Here is a 16,740-nt window from a genome sequence, read left to right on the forward strand (position 1 = left end):
GGACTCTTGATATGGTCTTTCATACAACATTTCATAATGACTTAAATTTTCTTTCTCTTCTGGCTATGCTCTGATTCTTAATAGAGCCATGGGTAATGCTTTAACCCATGTGAGGAGTGAGGTTTCCTGACAAATTTTACTCGACTGTTGCTTAAGGGTATGGTTCATTCCCTCTCTCTCTCTCTCTTCCCCCCCCCCACCCCCCCACTTGCTTGTGGTCTAGATGGGGTGTGATAGTCTCAATCTATAGATAATACTTTGCTCAGCTTGTCTCATAATCTTTGCTATAAAATGAGGGCCATTGTCAGATGACATTCTTACAGGCACCCCACATTTTGGTATTATCTCTTTGAGCAAGACTTTGAGTACTTCCCTTGCTTTGTTGGTGCGACAAGGGAAAGCCTCGGGCCACCCAGTAAAGATATCAACTAAAACTAGGATAGATCCTTCTTTTCAAGGCAATTCTATAAAATCAATTTGCTAATATTCTCCTAAAAAAATTTCCTTCTTTAATAATCCCAAAGATGATCTTATTACTGATTCGGGGATAATTTTATATATAAATTTCACATCCGCTTATAATTGTTTAAGCAACCTTTGTCATATTTCACTTTCTGTTCCCCAGTATACTTTGTGATGTTCAGCTCGGGCAATTTCTCTTATTATTGTGGGTGGGACTATTATTTGACCTGTCGGTGTTACAGCCTATCCTGTTTCATTTTGTTAGCCTGCAATCTAATAATTAATTCTTCATCTTTTTCGTTATAATTTGGAGTTTCTTTAGGCAATTTTATACTTTTCTCTGGAACTAGTACTAGGATGCCTTTTTCTGCAGCCTCTTTAGCAGCTTTATCAGCCAGTCGGTTACCTGTGTTCGGACCGGTCTTACCTAACTGATGTGCTTTACAGTGCATTATCGTGACTGCTGTTGGTTTTTGAATGGTTTCTAACAATTTCAGTATTTGTTCTGCGTGCTGAATGGTGGTTCCTTGTGCAGATAACCGTCCTCTTTCTCTCCGTATCGCTCCATGTGCGCGTACTACTCCAAAAGCATACTTTGAGTCTGTCCTGTTGACTCGCTTTCCTTGACTTAGTTCCAGAGCTCGAATGAGAGCTATCAATTCAGCCTTTTGGGCAGATATCGTCGAAGGCAAAGCTGGCAACGCAATTACCTCCTCAGTAGTTATTGTCTATCTTGATAAACGTTTTCCTTCACAGATGGAACCGCTTCCGTCAGCATATAGTTCCCAATCCATTTCTTCTAGCAGGACATCTCAGAGATCCAGTCGGCTGGAGTAAACTCTTTCGATTGTCTGCAAGCAGTCACGTTCCAGTTCTCCTTTAACTTGATCAGTTGTTGAAAACGCAACAGGGTTAACAGTGGTAGTAGTGTTTAGGTAAACATCATCTTGTTCCAGCAACACCACTTGGTATTTCAGCATCCTGCTAGGGGATACCCAATGCCCCCCTTTCTGTTTTAGCACAACAGTTATCATATGGGAAACGTACAGTAATCCTTTGTCCTCAGGTTAAACTTATGAGCTTCCTGGATCAGTAGCACAGTTGCAGCGATGGCTCTCAGACGACCAGAGCATCCCAGACTCACATTATCTAATCGCTTCGAAAAGTAGGCCACAGCTCGCCCACTTGGCCCTAAATATTGGGCCAGGATACCCAGAGCTACACCTCTTCTTTCGCGAGCAAAAAGTTCAAGTGTCTTTGTGAGATCTGGCAGGCCTAGGGCTGGCACCCCTATTACAGCCTGTTTCAATTCTTGGAAAGTAGCTTTCTCGGCATCGGTCCAATCCATTGTTTGAGGTTTTGAGCTGCTCCTATAAAGGTCAGGCCAGCAAGCCACAATTTATAATCTACAGGTGACACCACTCAACCATTCCCGGAAACGCTCGTCATTAATTTTTTTCGTCTTAGGTTCGGGGAGACAACAAATTGCCTCTTTTCTCTCAGTTCCCAATTGTCTCTGTCCTTTTAGGATTTTAAAACTCATTTATATAAGTTTCTTCTTTCTGGGTTATTTGGTTTTTTTCTTTTGACGCTCGATATCCACCGATTCCCCAAAAGTTCAACAAGTTAATAGTTAACTTTGTGCATTGTTCTTCCGTCTCAGCTACAATTAACAGATCATCCATATATTTTGGCAAGATTTCTTGATTATTTTCTTTCTTCCAAATCTCCAATTCTCGTGCCAATTGATTTCCAAAAATGGTAAGACTATTCTTAAAGCCTTGAGGCAAGACTGTCCACGTATATTGTGTTTTTCTCCCAGTCTCAGGATTTTCCCATTCTAAAGCAAAAACCTCTTGACTACCGGGATCCAAGGGAATATGGAAAAAGGCATCTTTTCGGTCTAGCACTGTGAACCATTCTTGTTTCTCCGTTAGGGTTGTTAACAAAGTATAAGGATTTGCTACTACCGGATGAATATCTTGTACTATTTGATTTATTGCTCTGAGGAGGTCTTGAACTAATCTACCATCTTTTTCATTAGCCTTTTAACAGGCAAGATCGGGGTGTTATATCTGGATTCACATTCTATTAACAATTTGTATCTTAAAAATGTTTGTATTACCATTGCTAACTCTTTCTGACTTTCCGGTTTTAGGGGGTATTGTTTAATTCTTACCGGATTCCATCCTGGCTTTAAATCAACTCTCACGGGTTCTGCTTTTCGGATTTTCCGGGAACTTCCCAGTCCAGACGATTGGAATTACAGCATTAGACTTTGACTGGTATAATCTTCTGCTTTCGGTAACCATCCTGTTAACAACAAAGCCACTGCTTCGATACGTTTAGTTTCTGGAATTAAAATTTTAATCTCTCCATTTTTTAATTTAATTTCTGCCTCTAAGTTCTCAAATAGATCTCTCCTTCACAGGAGTTTAGGAGAATTTGGCAAACACAAAAACTGCTGAGTGACCCATTACTTTCCTAATTTCATTGTTAAAGATTTAAAGAAGGGTCTAGTTTCTCGTTCACTTGTTGCACCGACACCACCAATTTCTTCAAAACTTAACTCTCCCTCTAAGGTATTTAAAACTGGAAACGTGACTCTAGTGTCAATGCAAATTCAATTTTCTGTTCTCCCGGTTTAGCTGTAACCAGAGGTTCTGCTGGGAGACTCCCCTCCGGTCCCCGTCAGATACGTTCACTTAAAAAGAACAAACCTACATATGGCACCTTATTCCATTTACTCTCTCTCCTACAAAACAAAAGTAATTGCAATATAGTATTGTAACTCAAAGTTCTGTTCGTTTACCATTTTTCCTGCAATTCACCCCAATGTGCCAATAAACATCCCAACGGTGATGGTTTTGGTATCTTTTCATCAGCAGTTCCATTTCCTGCACTCTTATTCTTAAACAATTTTGCTAATGCCATTATACTTATATACATTCAAATACCAACTACCAAACAAATGCAAATGACAATTGTCCCAAATAATACACAAAGTCCAACCCAGCAATAGCTTTCGCTTATGACTTACGGGCAGACACCTAGGCTTCCACTGCAGACGGGTACCCTCCAAGCCCCAGCCCTGCGAAGCTTTCGCCGCGCCTCACGGGCAGGCTTTCCAAACAAATTCCAACACAGTGGCGCCTTACCTTTTTTCCAGGGAACGCTGCGAGGAGCTTTGCGAGTCGAGGGTGACAGTTCTCCCCGAGAATACCTCGGTGCCGGCCGGAGTTCGATCAACACTCGATCTCGTCCAGTCTCACTCGCAAGGTCCCATCTGGGTCACCAAAACCGTTACCGAAATCTGGAATAAAACTCCTTAACACCAACGTGAAGTTAAGAAGCGGGCACTTCGTTTATCGCAGTGCTGGGGACACAGGGGATCGCTCCTCCAAAGGCGTGTCCCACTCAGTATCAAAATCCATCAGTTTTTACAGACTTTTCCTGTCAGGTCATTGTTACCTAAGCTCCTTCCGTAAAAATGCATACTATACTCGTTCTTAAATTTAACCTTTATAATGATCGGTCCTTTGATTATATAACCTTATCAATATTCTTATTTAAAAACAATCATTGGTCAGTTACACTTAGCTCTGCTGACTGGCATCTTCGATCCTCAAATCGAGATGGGAAGGGTAAGGGGGTTTCCAAGCAGCAAACTGGTGTCCACGACAGTTTCCTTATTTTCCTGAAACAGAACGTAGAAAAGCCAGTAACTTCCTGGTGAGGTTTCTAGGGTTAGCTCTTTCAAACTTTAACAATATTAAGGTTCCTAGAGTCACGCATAACACAGCTCCTAAAGTTTCTATGGCTACGTTTCAAACTTAACAATCCTATACGTTATGCTTCACAATTTTACTTCTTAATCAAACCTAACTCTTCTATGTGATTAAATTTTGATTTCTTTACCAGAATATTTGCAACAGCTGGAGCCCAGCAGGAACAGGGGGGGCACGGCCCGACCCCCCCCAGCGCCTCACCTCCTCCTCCTCCCCTGGGCTCCCTCACGGCCCCTCGCCCCGTGCAAAGGGAGCGCAAACGCAGCCCGGAGGGCAAAGGGGACGGGCGGCCAGCGTTTATTCAGTCAGTCGCGTGCCTATCGAGTCCCGCCAGCGAGTCTGCTCTGGGGCTCGGGGCGCCCCGCCAGCGCTCCCCCTGCCCCTCAGACACCTCTGATAGCCTATTTCCATACATTCTGTATGGCACGTCTAAATATTGGGATGGTTTTAATATTTTGTACCAGCTGTGGAAACTGGTTTGCTGCTAGGTGACTGCAAAAGTGAGATTTGGTAAATAATTATTAGAAATCTTATACTAACACTACCATTGAAACAATAGACAAAAGTATAGCCAAGCAATCGACTAGCAGAGGTAGGTACTCCTAAGTTTTGCAGTTCTTTGCTCTTATGACTAGATGTTCCTGTACGCTAGATGAGAACAATGCTGAAACTGACCACACGTGATTGAAACTGCGTTAAGCTTCAAGATCAAAGAACAAGGACAAGAATAAAGACTTCAAGGACAGCCAGCAAGAACTTCAAATGGGTCGGTGGTCGCAAAAGCAGCCCTTCGTCTCAAATGGATCCTTCATTGCGCGTGATCGGATGTAGGCAGTACTATGATAATCGGTTGCCATCGTTTTTACGTATATGTATTCTAATCTGATTAACATGCAATTACTTATTCTGTATAACCTGTTTGTGCTAAAGCTGTGGCATGCACGCTGGGTGGAACTATCCCCCGTGCATCCAGTGCCGCAATGAAGAATGCCTGCTTTCTAAAACTCCAAAACGAGTCTTAGGGAGTTTCTTCGACCGGCTTTTCAGTATCAGAGGTACAAGGGAGAAAAGAAAAAGAAAAAAAAAAAAAAGAAAAAAGAAAAAAAACAGGCAGCGGTGTGGGAAAGAGAGGGGACCAGGGGAGGGGCAGGGAGGGACCAGAACGCGGAAGAGGGGAGACAGGGCCCCGAGGGCCCGGGGCTCACCACAGCTCTTGGCGCTGCCAGGAGAATTTGCCAGTTCAGACGCTTCTTTCTGCTCCTCTCCCGCTCCCCTCCTCTTCTGTAACTCCGGCGGCGTGGCCGTCCTCCCCCTAGGAGAACACGCATCTCATAGGTCTTGCAAGACGAGGCTTCCTAGGCACGGAGCCTCGCTCGCTCGCACACTACGTGGCCGTACCGCACCGTCGGTGCCGCATCCGGCCCCTGCGGTGCACCTCGGTGGTCTGACCTGCTGCGGACTACGAAGAGGGATCCTTCCACACGCGGAGAGGCAGGCTCTCTCTTGCCTGCAGCGGGAGGCAGCTGCCGGCCGGCCAGCCTTCCATTTCTTCTTCTCTAACCTTTCTCTGGCCTCTCCAGCTTCAGCCGCAGCAGCTCCTGCCCGCAGCCGGTAAGCGCCCCGCCTGTCCCTTCGTGCTCCCGCGCCGCGAGGAGAGGGAGGCCGGGCAGAGACAGCCCGTGCCAGCTTTCCTTGCCGGCGGCGTTTCCTTACCGGGAGGAAGCAACGAGCGCGGCGGCCCCTCCCGCCGGTGCCGCGTTGCCGTTACCGTCGGACGGCACGTGCAGGACCGGGGCAGCCCCGCGCACTCGCAGCCTCCGAGCTGCAGTACCGAACATTGGTCGCGGGGTGGCAGCGGCGAGCGCTTGGCACAACGCGTCAGCGCGCATGCGCGGCACCCCAGCCGCAGTACGGAACTCTGCTCAATAGGTGGCGGAAGAGAGCGCAGGAGAAACGCGCCGCTACCGCGCATGCGCGGCTCACGAGCTGCTGTACCGCGTTTTGGTTGCCAGGCAACAGCAGGAGGGCGGCAAAAGCCGCCACCGCGCATGCGCGGCTCCCGACGGCCAGGGCCGCGTTTTGGTTGCCAGGCAACAGCAGGAGCGCCGTAAACCGCGTCGCCGCGCATGCGCAGTGGCCGAGGCGTCGTGTCGCGCTCTGGTTGCCAGGCAACAGCGGCGAGCGCCGTAAAAGGCGCAACGCGCATGCGCGGTTGCCGAGCTGCCGTAACGCGCTCCGGTTGCTGGGTAACGCCAGGAGCGCCGCCGCGCATACGCGGTTGCCGCGACGCCGTGTCGGAGCTCCGGCGACTCGGGGAGGCGCCCGCCGGCCGCGCCTGGGGGGTGCCCGCCTCCGTCCCCTCTTCCCTTCTATCGGCTCTCGGGGAACTGCCCGGCGCTGCCCTGGCCCGGCTCGCCTCCGGCGGACCGGGAGCCTGCCGCGGCGGCCGCTTCGCAGCTTCCCGTCCCACCAGCCCCGGGCGGCCAGGAGGCACCCCCCGCCACCGCCCCCGCCGGAGGGGATCGCTCGCCTCACCCGCGGTCCCGGCGCTCGCCCGCTGCCGCCGAGACCCGCGCCCTGCACGCCGCCACGGTGCTCCCGGACGGCGCGCCGGAGGGCTCAGAGCCGGCGCGCGAACGCCGGGCTGCAGTACCACACTTTGCCCACAAGGCGGCAGCACCCGAGGCGGCGGCGCTGCTGCGCACCTGTGCGGTGCCGGCGCTGCTGTTCCGCGATTTGCCCGCTGAGCGCCCGCCCACACCGCGCACGTGGGCCGGCAGCGGCGTTTCCTTACCGGGAGGAAGCAACGAGCGCGCCGGCACTCTCCCCCCGTGCCGCACTGCCGTTACCGTTGGACCACGGGTGCCGTTACAGGGGCACCACCGCACCTTTGCAGCCTCTGAGCTGTAGTACCCCATTTTGGTCGCCGGGCAGCAGCATCCCCACAACGATCCTCTTCGGAGCAGCGGCTGGACGAGGGATGACTGACAGCTCAGCCCAGCAGAGACCAGACACAGGCGGCAACTACTTACTGGGGGCACAGGGCTTACGTTGCCCTGCCCTTTCCCCACTCGCAGCCCGGGCAGTCATCTTCATCGCCTCCGTTCCAAAAAGCACCCGAGTGCCTGGAGCGTTTACAGCAGTCAAGTGCAAAGAACAGACAATTCGGGTGGTCGCTTCTGCCCCTGCCCTCCCCACCCCATTATCTAGAGAGGAGAAGCAGCACAGGGAGCCTGCAAATGGGGGGGGGGAAGGGGGGGGGGGTGTCCCCTGGAGCAAGCCCCAGGGACTGCTGTATCCCCTCTGCATGTGGCATCAGGGTTGCGGGAGTGACAGCAGCCAGTCAACAGATGCTGGCGACAGATTTTAAAAACAAAAAATAACGCCTGGTTCAGCTGACAGCCTGAAGGCAGGCCACAAGAGACCCAAAGCTGCTCTGTGCCAGAGGGGCAGCTCTGTTCAGCAGGAAACGCCGCGTCCCAGCGCACCAGATGCCAGCGGCCCACCTGCAAGCGAGCGATACCCTGGCGACCCTGGGGCTCAGTTGGGGTGGGCACACCTTTCCTCACCTCCGTGCCGTCAGAACTCTGCTCTCCCAATCCTGCGCGCACGCAAGGCTTCTTGTGCGGGGCTTGTCTCTTATCGAAGAGACGCTGCACGGTGTTACTTACCGCCCCGCCCTCCGGCGTGCAAAGGAAGCAGCCGTGAAGCAGGGATAGCAAAGAGGCCTGTCGGGATATTAGTAGTCCTCAGCAGATGACCGTAGAGCCCTCGAGGTTCCATCTTTGCTCCCTACAGGAGCGTGGCTCCGCACTCCTTGCCGCTCCCGCCAGCAAGCGACACAATTGCCCTTTGCTGCCTGCAACAGGCAGTACCTGCACGGCCCCAGTACTGCCGCTTACAGAGCGAGAGGCGCTCGCTATAAAGCGGCAATGAAGAACAAGGACAGCCCGTCAAGATGGCAGGACGAACATAGAGAGCCTCCAGCATTAGCCAGGCAGGGCTTGCAACTCACCTCGTGTCGTGGTTTAACGCCAGCCAGCAACAAAGCCCCACGCGACCGCTCACTTGCTCCCCCGCCCCCAGTGGGACGGGGAGACAATCGGAAGGGCGAAAGTGAGAAAACTCGTGGCTTGAAACGAAAACAGTCTAATCATTAACAAGAAACAACAACAACAACAACAACTTGCAAGGAAAAGAAGAAAAAATGACAGAGAATGGGGTGCAGGCAGCATGCCAGGGGTCTGGAGCCTGACGGATGATGGGGGGGGGGTGGTGTGGAATATGGAGGAGGGAAAAGAAGAAGGGGGGGGACGGGACAGGAGACAGAAGAGCAGGGGATGCAGGGGGAAACAACTCGTGTGGGTTAAAAACTCGAATGGGTGAAGGGGGCGGGCTGGAGCAGCAGGGGGCATATGGGGGAGAAACACACGCGGGGGGCGGGGGGGGGAGGGTAGGTGAGGGTACAAAGGTGCATGGGGGGACACGGGTGGGGATGACCTACCCCAGGGAGTCCACCCAGGATGATCCACAGCAGGTAACTCGCCTGGGATAACCCGCAACAGAGCACCCACACCAGATAATCCACACTGGGAGGACCCCCAGCAACACCCCTCAAACTGCCTGTGCTTCACCCCCAATCTTCCCCAAACTGGGGAGTTTTCTGCTTTTTCAAAATACTCCGTTTGGGGTGTGTTTCAGTGCTTTTCCACAACATAAAAAGGGGTGATCTTTTGGTTGCGGTTTTGTGCATGAAAATGGGGTGGGTTTTTTGCTTTCCAGCTGCACCAATACAGGCGGATTTGGCTTTCCCAGGAGTCCCAAATTTGTTTGGTTTTTTCCGTTGCAGACCCAGAATCAGGGGGTTTGGGGTTGTCCTGGTTTCGGCTGGAATAAAGTTCATTTTCTTCTGACTAGCTGGTACAGGGCCATTTTGGATTTAGAATGAGAACAATGTTGACAACACACCGATGCTGTAGTTGTTGCTAAGCAGCGTTTAGACTAAGTCAGGGACCTTCCAGCTTCTCATACCGCCCTGCCAGCAGAGGCTGGGGGTGCACAAGAAGAGTCGCTGAGCTAAAGCAGGATTCCAGGTAAACAGGTCAGCTCGAAATACACCACCTCCTTTACAAGTTAAGAGCGATTTGAACACTTAAAATCAGCATTTAGGCTAATTGATACCATTTTGAACACCTTCTTAGCATACAAGTAAACACTCTCGCCGGTGTTGGAAAACGTCTCCTCCCTTCCTTACAGCACTGCTGCAGGGAGATAACCCTGGGAGGCTGTGGGACGAGGTCGTACACAATCGGAATCTACGCTTAGGGATCCACCACAACAGCTACCGACACAAGGGGGGGTCAAGGGAGAGAAACACCCACTGACACGGAGCAGGGGGAGGGTTAGAGGGACACACACCGAGGGACACACAGGGGAGGTGTGGGAAGACAGACACACCCCGGCCATGAGAGCAGTGGGGGGGAGAGACACACCAACAGACAATTGTGGGAGCCAAATGTGTCCACCCACCCGCGGTCACATAGGGAGAGCAGGTAGATGCACCTACGGACATGCAGGGGGGGCAGTGGGGGAGGGCCGCACCCATGGACATGCGGGACGGGGGGTAAGTGGGAGCACCCCCACGGACAGGCAAGGGAAGGCGGTGACACACCCATGGACATGCAAGGGGGCGAGGGACACACCCACAGACATGTGGGGTGGGGGCAGGGGGAGACACACCCACAGACACACAGTGGGGCTGCAGGGAGACACACCCACAGACACGCGGGTGGGGTGGTGGGAGAGACATGCTGAGGGAGGGGCAAGATGGGCGGGGAGGTAGACACGCCCACATACACGCAAGGGGGGCTGGGCAGGAGACACACTGTCATGTCCCAATTTCTCAGGATGACTCAGGTTTGCTGATTCCCAGGTCAGGAAAAGGTGAAAAAACACCAGGGATCCTGTAACTCACAAAACTCAATTTTTATTTGCTCACAGCAAGAACCGGCATGCTCACCACCAAAACTGGTATGAAACTATGTCAGTAAACTGTGTAACGTGCTAACCCTACATCACCAAACGTATCCTAGACACCTGGCTTATTTGGGAATCAGTTCAGGGAAGACAATAAGGCGAGCCCTCCCGTCGAGTCATGGGGTTCAGAGCAGACCCCCTCGCTTTCTAGACTCCTTCTCAGAGAGGAGCCCGGGGTGGCTGGATCCACTCCTAGTCCCAGACTTGGTCAACGAGACGAGGTGTAGGGACTACAGAAAAGAGAAAGAGAGAGAAGGGAAAGATTTCACCAGTCCTGGGTCCAGCGCTGGTTCAGTCAGCCGAGGGGTCCAGTCCCAGTGGGCTTGCACACGTGGGGCTTCAGTTTGTGTCCTTTTATCATCCTTGACCCTCCTTCGGGAGGGTACTCAAACTTATTAGGCTAATTAGGTGTCATGAGCGGTTTCTGAGCCTTTGGGACTTTGGGGTCATTTGGGGAGTAACTTCCCCTTCCCTGCACGGTGAGTTGCCCAGCTCAGCACATCAGACCAGGGGGCTGTGCACCCTCCGGCATGACCTCCCCTCCCCTCCCCTCTTGTTGACGATGGGTGCTGATCGGCTCCTTTTCACCTGGGGTTCCTTCCTAGGCAGAAATCCTTGTTATGCAGTCAGTCCTTAAGCAGAACTTGCCCCACCACAATGTTTGAGATACTAACTCTCAGTCCCTCACAGAGAGCTTCCTCCAAAGGAGAAAAATCATCTTGGGTAGCTTCCTTGGAGAAGTCTGAGGTGGCTCCAAAAGAAGAAAAGCCCCACTCCTGCCACGACCAAGTCCTGCCGCGGGGGCCCCGCCTTGCCAGTACGTTGCCTCACCCCTCCCTGCAAAAGGTGTGGAGAGGCAGGGATACAGCGGACTCAGCGTTGCACGCCCTCCTCCGACTGACCCTGCCTTGAGCATTGGACTAGATGATCTCCGGAGGCACCTTCCAATTACAACGATTCTGTGATTCTGTGGTATTAATCATTACAGCATCCATACCGTATTTATAGCCTATAACTGTAGAGTTATACCAGCTACTAGGAAGAGAATTAACTCTATCCCAGCTGAAACTAGGACAGCCCTGTGATGCTGGGAATTGTGTACTGCCTGCATCAAACTGTGTTCCCAACTCTTAACTACACCTTTTTTAAGCCAGCTTCTCAAAGTTGTTTGCTGCTAGGTATTGGCCAACAATAAAATGCACAGGGAGAGAGAAGGTCTCAAAGAAAAGCCGAACCCATTAAAAAGTAAACAGATGTTGCACAAATGTCACTTGGAAATAAGGAAATACGGTGCAGTGTAAGGAATTACAGCGTGCAAGTATTATCTGGTATATGGTTTGGCAGGCAGCCATTCTCATATCCTCCACATTCAGGGGCCCCAGGCAGAACTCAGTCAGAGATAAGAACTTTCCTTCCTCTTCAGAAATGCTCTCTCCTTGCTTAATACGGAACAAATTAATGAAAGGAATTACACAGCGCGCCACAGCAGAAGGACAGATATCACCCACCCAAGACTTACGCTGTGGTCATGAAGTCTTCATGAATCAGCAGGGTCACAAAAGTACGATGCAGGAAGGGATGCTGCCATGGTGATGATGAGAAGAGGGTGGAAAGAATGGAAGAAAGCAAGGAGCAATGACGGACTGCCAAACTCAAACAAATACAGTGCTCTCTCTACTATCAGGGGATCAAACACCTGCAGGCTGTTCAGAAACATACACACACTACTGGCAGTGCCTTCCAAAGGGATTACACTGAGGGAAAGAACCTTAGTCACAGACAAGAGCAACATTTCAAGCATCTTCTGAACACTACACGACACCACAAGACATGCAGCAGAATTTCAAGGACCCAGCCTACTTCTCCAAAGGAGAAAGGAGACAAGTGTGGCACAAGATTTAATGTAGCCTCAGGTCTGGAGACAGCCTAATTGGCATGGTGTTCATAGCACATTCTCTTCAATTCTTCTGCAGCTAACAACAGTCACTTCCAGAGTAAACCCAGGCCCTGGCAATGCCTGTACACATCTCATTGCAAAAGCAAATTCACTCACACTCATAAAACCACTCTCTAGGCAGAGGCTTGAGTCATTGCCTATGGCATTTTTAGCCCTGCTGCAACCTCACTGGCACGAAAGCAGGGGTTTTGGAATGCCACAACGCTGTTCTGTTTCTCTGATTCAGGGATACTTCCTGGCTCAAAAGGATCTCAGTCCTAGTTTCTGCATGGGTGCCACCACCTGAAAAGAGACTTAACCTCAACAGTTTAGAAGACTTCCCAAAAGCCTGTGAGGACATCAACCTGATGATGATCACAGCCTTGAAGGATGTACACAGGGAGGCAGATTATGCTGAGCTACTGCTTTGGCTTATGAATACTAGCATTATTAATTACTTATCAGAGGCTGAGACAGCCACAACTCATAAAGTTTCAGACCAAGTTTGAGCCCTACAGAACACTCCTTCAGCAGGACCCAACCTATAAGCACCTGCTTTGGAATACCACCCTCAAACCTAAGCAGCTCCAGCTCCTTTTTCAGAGCAGCTCAAACTTCTGGAATTATTATAGATCGCAGGATTCTCAGTCCCCTCTCAAACTAAAAGCTCCAGAGTTCCTTTAGTGAGCTGGTCAAGGTTTTGCCCACTCATAAAAGCACTTGCCCATCATCTCTGTGTGCCTGACAACCAGTCAAAAGCAGATTCCTCCAGGGCAATACCCTCAGGGAAACTCTCTTTTTCACTTCTAAAGGACCATCCTCTTCACTTGTTTTACATCTTCCCCAGCTGACCAGACTACTCAGCACCCCGTGCTTTAGTTACTTTTCTGGCTACTAACTCAAGCTTTCCATTTGAGGCTTACCATACAACTGTTACCTCCCACAACCCTCCTATTCATTGTCCCCTGCATACACAAAGGCTGCTTTACTTCCTCTGCCTTGCAGGCCAGCAGTACCACAGACTAAAATACTCTCCCTTCACTCTCATTTCTCAGGCTTGCCACTACAGCGCCTTCTAGAAACTGAGAGCAGCAGTTATCCTAAAAGTCCTGCTCAGCGCCCCTCTGCCTGCAGGAGAGGCACGCTGTTGTTTCAAAACAACAGGACAGGTTTGTCACAAACACATTTGAAAGAGGAGTGGCAGTGCAAAGGGAACCTTGCAAGAGAAAAAATCCCTAGAGCACAACAAACTACTGCCAGTGAGAGTTTCCAAAGACTCCTTCTACATCCACACTTGAGTGCCAGATTGCCAGGCCAGTAAAAGGCACTTTGCTAATAGCTGACAGCCCAAGAAATAAGTACATACTTTGAGTACAGAGCTCCACAGCTGTGCTGGTTTTGACTGGGAGAGTTAATTTTCCACACAGTAGCTTGCATGGGGCTGTATTTTGGATTTGTACTGAAAACAGTCCTTACACAGCATCAAGGCCTTTTCTGCTCCTCACACTGCCCCACCAGAGAGTCAGCTGGGGGTGCACAAGAAGCTGGGGGGGGACAAGGCTGGGATGCCTGACCCCAACTGACTCAAGGGATATTCCAGACCATAGGATGTCATGCTCAGCAATAAAACTGGGGGAAGAAGAAGGAAAGGGGGACATGCCCAAGTAATCGTCAGGCTTGATGGAGCTCTGCTTTCCTGCAAATTAAACACCTGCCAGACAATGGGAAGCAGTGAACGAATTCCTGATTTTGCTTTGCTCACATGCACAGCTTTTGGTTTACTTATTAAACCATCTTTATGCCAAGCTGCAAGTTGATTCACCCTTCTGATTCTCTCCCTATTCCCACTGTGGGGCAGCGAGTGAGCGGCCGTGCGGGGCTTAGCTGCTGGCTGGGGTTAAACCACTACAAAGGCTCTAGAGCTTCTCAGTTGAACGCTTTAAACAAAATTTCAAAATACCGTCAGTAAAACCAGCCTCTTTTCCCACTGAAGTACAAAATCCACACATGGCAGTGAAACAGGAGCGTTTTTTACAGCGCACATTACTCTCTCAGGCTGATGCTCAGCCTGTGTGAGGGCAGTAGCCACTCTGAAGTGACCACTTCCACGGTCAGTGAAAGAAGGCAGGAAAAGAGCAGCCCGCACCGTCTGCATTTAGGGTCTCTTATGAACTCACTGATACCTGCAGTCACCAAACTGCAGGCTGTAGCTTCAACATGCTCACCTGCCAGATTTTAAGCCTGTACACAAGCCTGCCTGCATGAAGACATCTGGTTCCAGGCAACCGACACTGCCGACCTCCCTGAAACTTGATAGGCCTCTTGCCCCGGGGGCTGCCAAAAACACCCGGACAGGACTGCATCGCAGCCCACCACCGACGCCAGGCTTGGAGGGACACCCCGGGCGGCTGCAGGTCCCTGCGGGGACAGCCGACAGAAACTCCTTTCTCTCCACAGCCGCACGTCTCCGCGGTGCCCGCCGGCCCCCGCCGGACAGCCACCAGCGGCGGGCAGTCCCCTGCCGCCCCCGCAGCCCCGGGGGCGGCAGGGAGGGGCCGGGGCTGGCCGGGCCTGCGGGGGGAAGGCCGGGTCCCGGCGCCCCGGCCTGCCGTGAGGGGAGATGCCGCCACCGCCGCCGCCTCAGCCCCGCTGCCGGCCTGCGAGGACCCCGGGCAGCCCCGGCGCTGGCGACCGCCGGGCAGCCCACCGATCCACGGACGGCGAGTAGCCCCCGCCACGGCCACCGGCCCCGCCGCCCGCCCTTACCTCACACGGGGCCGGGCCAGAGCGGAGCCGAGGCCAGCCGAAACGAGATGAGCCGAACCGAGCCGAGGGAAGCCGAGGCCAGCCGAAACGAGATGAGCCGAACCGAGCCGAGGGAAGCCGAGGCCAGCCGAAACGAGATGAGCCGAACCGAGCCGAGGGGAGCCGAGCCCAGCCGAAACGAGAAGAGCCGAGGGGAGCCGAGCCCAGCCGAAACGAGAAGAGCCGAGGGGAGCCGAGCCCAGCCGAAACGAGAAGAGCCGAGGGGAGCCGAGCCCAGCCGAAACGAGAAGAGCCGAGGGGAGCCGAGCCCAGCCGAAACGAGAAGAGCCGAGGGGAGCCGAGCCCAGCCGAAACGAGAAGAGCCGAGGGGAGCCGAGCCCAGCCGAAACGAGAAGAGCCGAGCGGAGCCGAGCCCAGCCGAAGCGAGAAGAGCCGAGCGGAGCCGAGCCCAGCCGAAGCGAGAAGAGCCGAGCGGAGCCGAGCCCAGCCGAAGCGAGAAGAGCCGAGCGGAGCCGAGCCCAGCCGAAGCGAGAAGAGCCGAGCGGAGCCGAGCCCAGCCGAAGCGAGATGAGCCGAACGAAGCCGAGCCCAGCCGAAACGAGATGAGCCGAGCGGAGCCGAGCCCAGCCGAAATGAGATGAGCCGACCCCACCCGAAACGAGATGAACCGAGGGGAGCCGAGCCCACCCGAAACGAGATGAGCTGAGCGCAGCCGAACGGAGCCGAACCGAGTCGAACAGAGCCGAGGGGAGCCGAAACGAGAAGAGCCGAACGGACCCGAGCGGAAACGAGCCCAGCCGAGAAGAGAAGAGCCGAACGGAGCCGAGTCCAGCCGAAAAGAGAAGAGCCGAGAGGAGCCGAGATAAGCCGAACGTAGCCGAGCCCAGCCGAAACGAGAAGAGACGAACCGAGCCGAGCGGAGCCGAGCCTACCCGAAGCAAGATGAGCCGAGCGGAGCCGAGCCCAGCCGAAACGAGATGAGCCGAGCGAAGCCGAGCCCAGCGGAAACGAGAGGAGCCGAGCGAAGCCGAGCCCACCCAAAACGAGATGAGCTGAGCGCAGCCGAACGGAGCCGAAGCGAGTCGAACAGAACCGAGGGGAGCCGAAACGAGAAGAGACGAACGGAGCCGAGTCCAGCCGAAACGAGAAGAGCCGAGCGGAGCCGAGATGAGCAGAACCAAGCCGAGACCAGCCGAAACGAGAAGAGCCGAACGGAGACGAAACGAGAAGAAACGAGCGGAGCCGAAACGAGAAGAGCCGAACGGAGCCGAGCGGAGCCTAGCCCACCTGAAGCGAAATGAGCCGAGCGGAGCCGAGCCCAGCCGAAACGAAACGAGCCCCACCGAAACGAGATGAGCCGAACCGAGACGAGTGGAGCAGACATGAACCGAGCACAGACGAAACGAGATGAGCCGAACGGAGCCGAGATGAGACGAACCCAGCCGAAACGAGAAGAGCCGAACGGAGACGAAACGAGAAGAGCCGAACGGAGCCGACCCCAGCCGAAACGAGAAGAGCCGAGCGGAGCCGAGCCCAGCCGAAGCGAGGTGAGCCGAGCGGAGCCGAGCCCAGCCGAAGCGAGGTGAGCCGAGCGGAGCCGAGCCCAGCCGAAGCGAGGTGAGCCGAGCGGAGCCGAGCCCAGCCGAAGCGAGGTGAGCCGAGCGGAGCCGAGCCCAGCCGAAGCGAGGTGAGCCGAGCGGAGCCGAGCCCAGCCGAAGCGAGGTGAGCCGAGCGGAGCCGAGCCCAGCCGAA

At 53.2% G+C, this 16,740-nt stretch overlaps 1 protein-coding gene across 1 annotated transcript; it reads right to left on the bottom strand.

Moving 5' to 3' along the window:
• Positions 1-3,988: 3,988 nt before the first annotated feature.
• LOC142029399 (uncharacterized) lies at positions 3,989-16,372 on the bottom strand. Its single transcript, XM_075024262.1, has 4 exons — positions 16,276-16,372; positions 14,989-15,916; positions 5,456-5,562; positions 3,989-4,159 (listed from the first exon to the last, which is right to left on the bottom strand). The coding sequence occupies exons 1-4, from the start codon at positions 16,370-16,372 to the stop codon at positions 4,152-4,154; spliced, it is 1,140 nt and encodes a 379-aa protein (XP_074880363.1). The 3' UTR covers positions 3,989-4,151.
• Positions 16,373-16,740: the final 368 nt, after the last annotated feature.

Source organism: Buteo buteo, chromosome 3 (genome assembly GCF_964188355.1).
Source record: "Buteo buteo chromosome 3, bButBut1.hap1.1, whole genome shotgun sequence".
Lineage (NCBI taxonomy): Eukaryota > Metazoa > Chordata > Aves > Accipitriformes > Accipitridae > Buteo > Buteo buteo.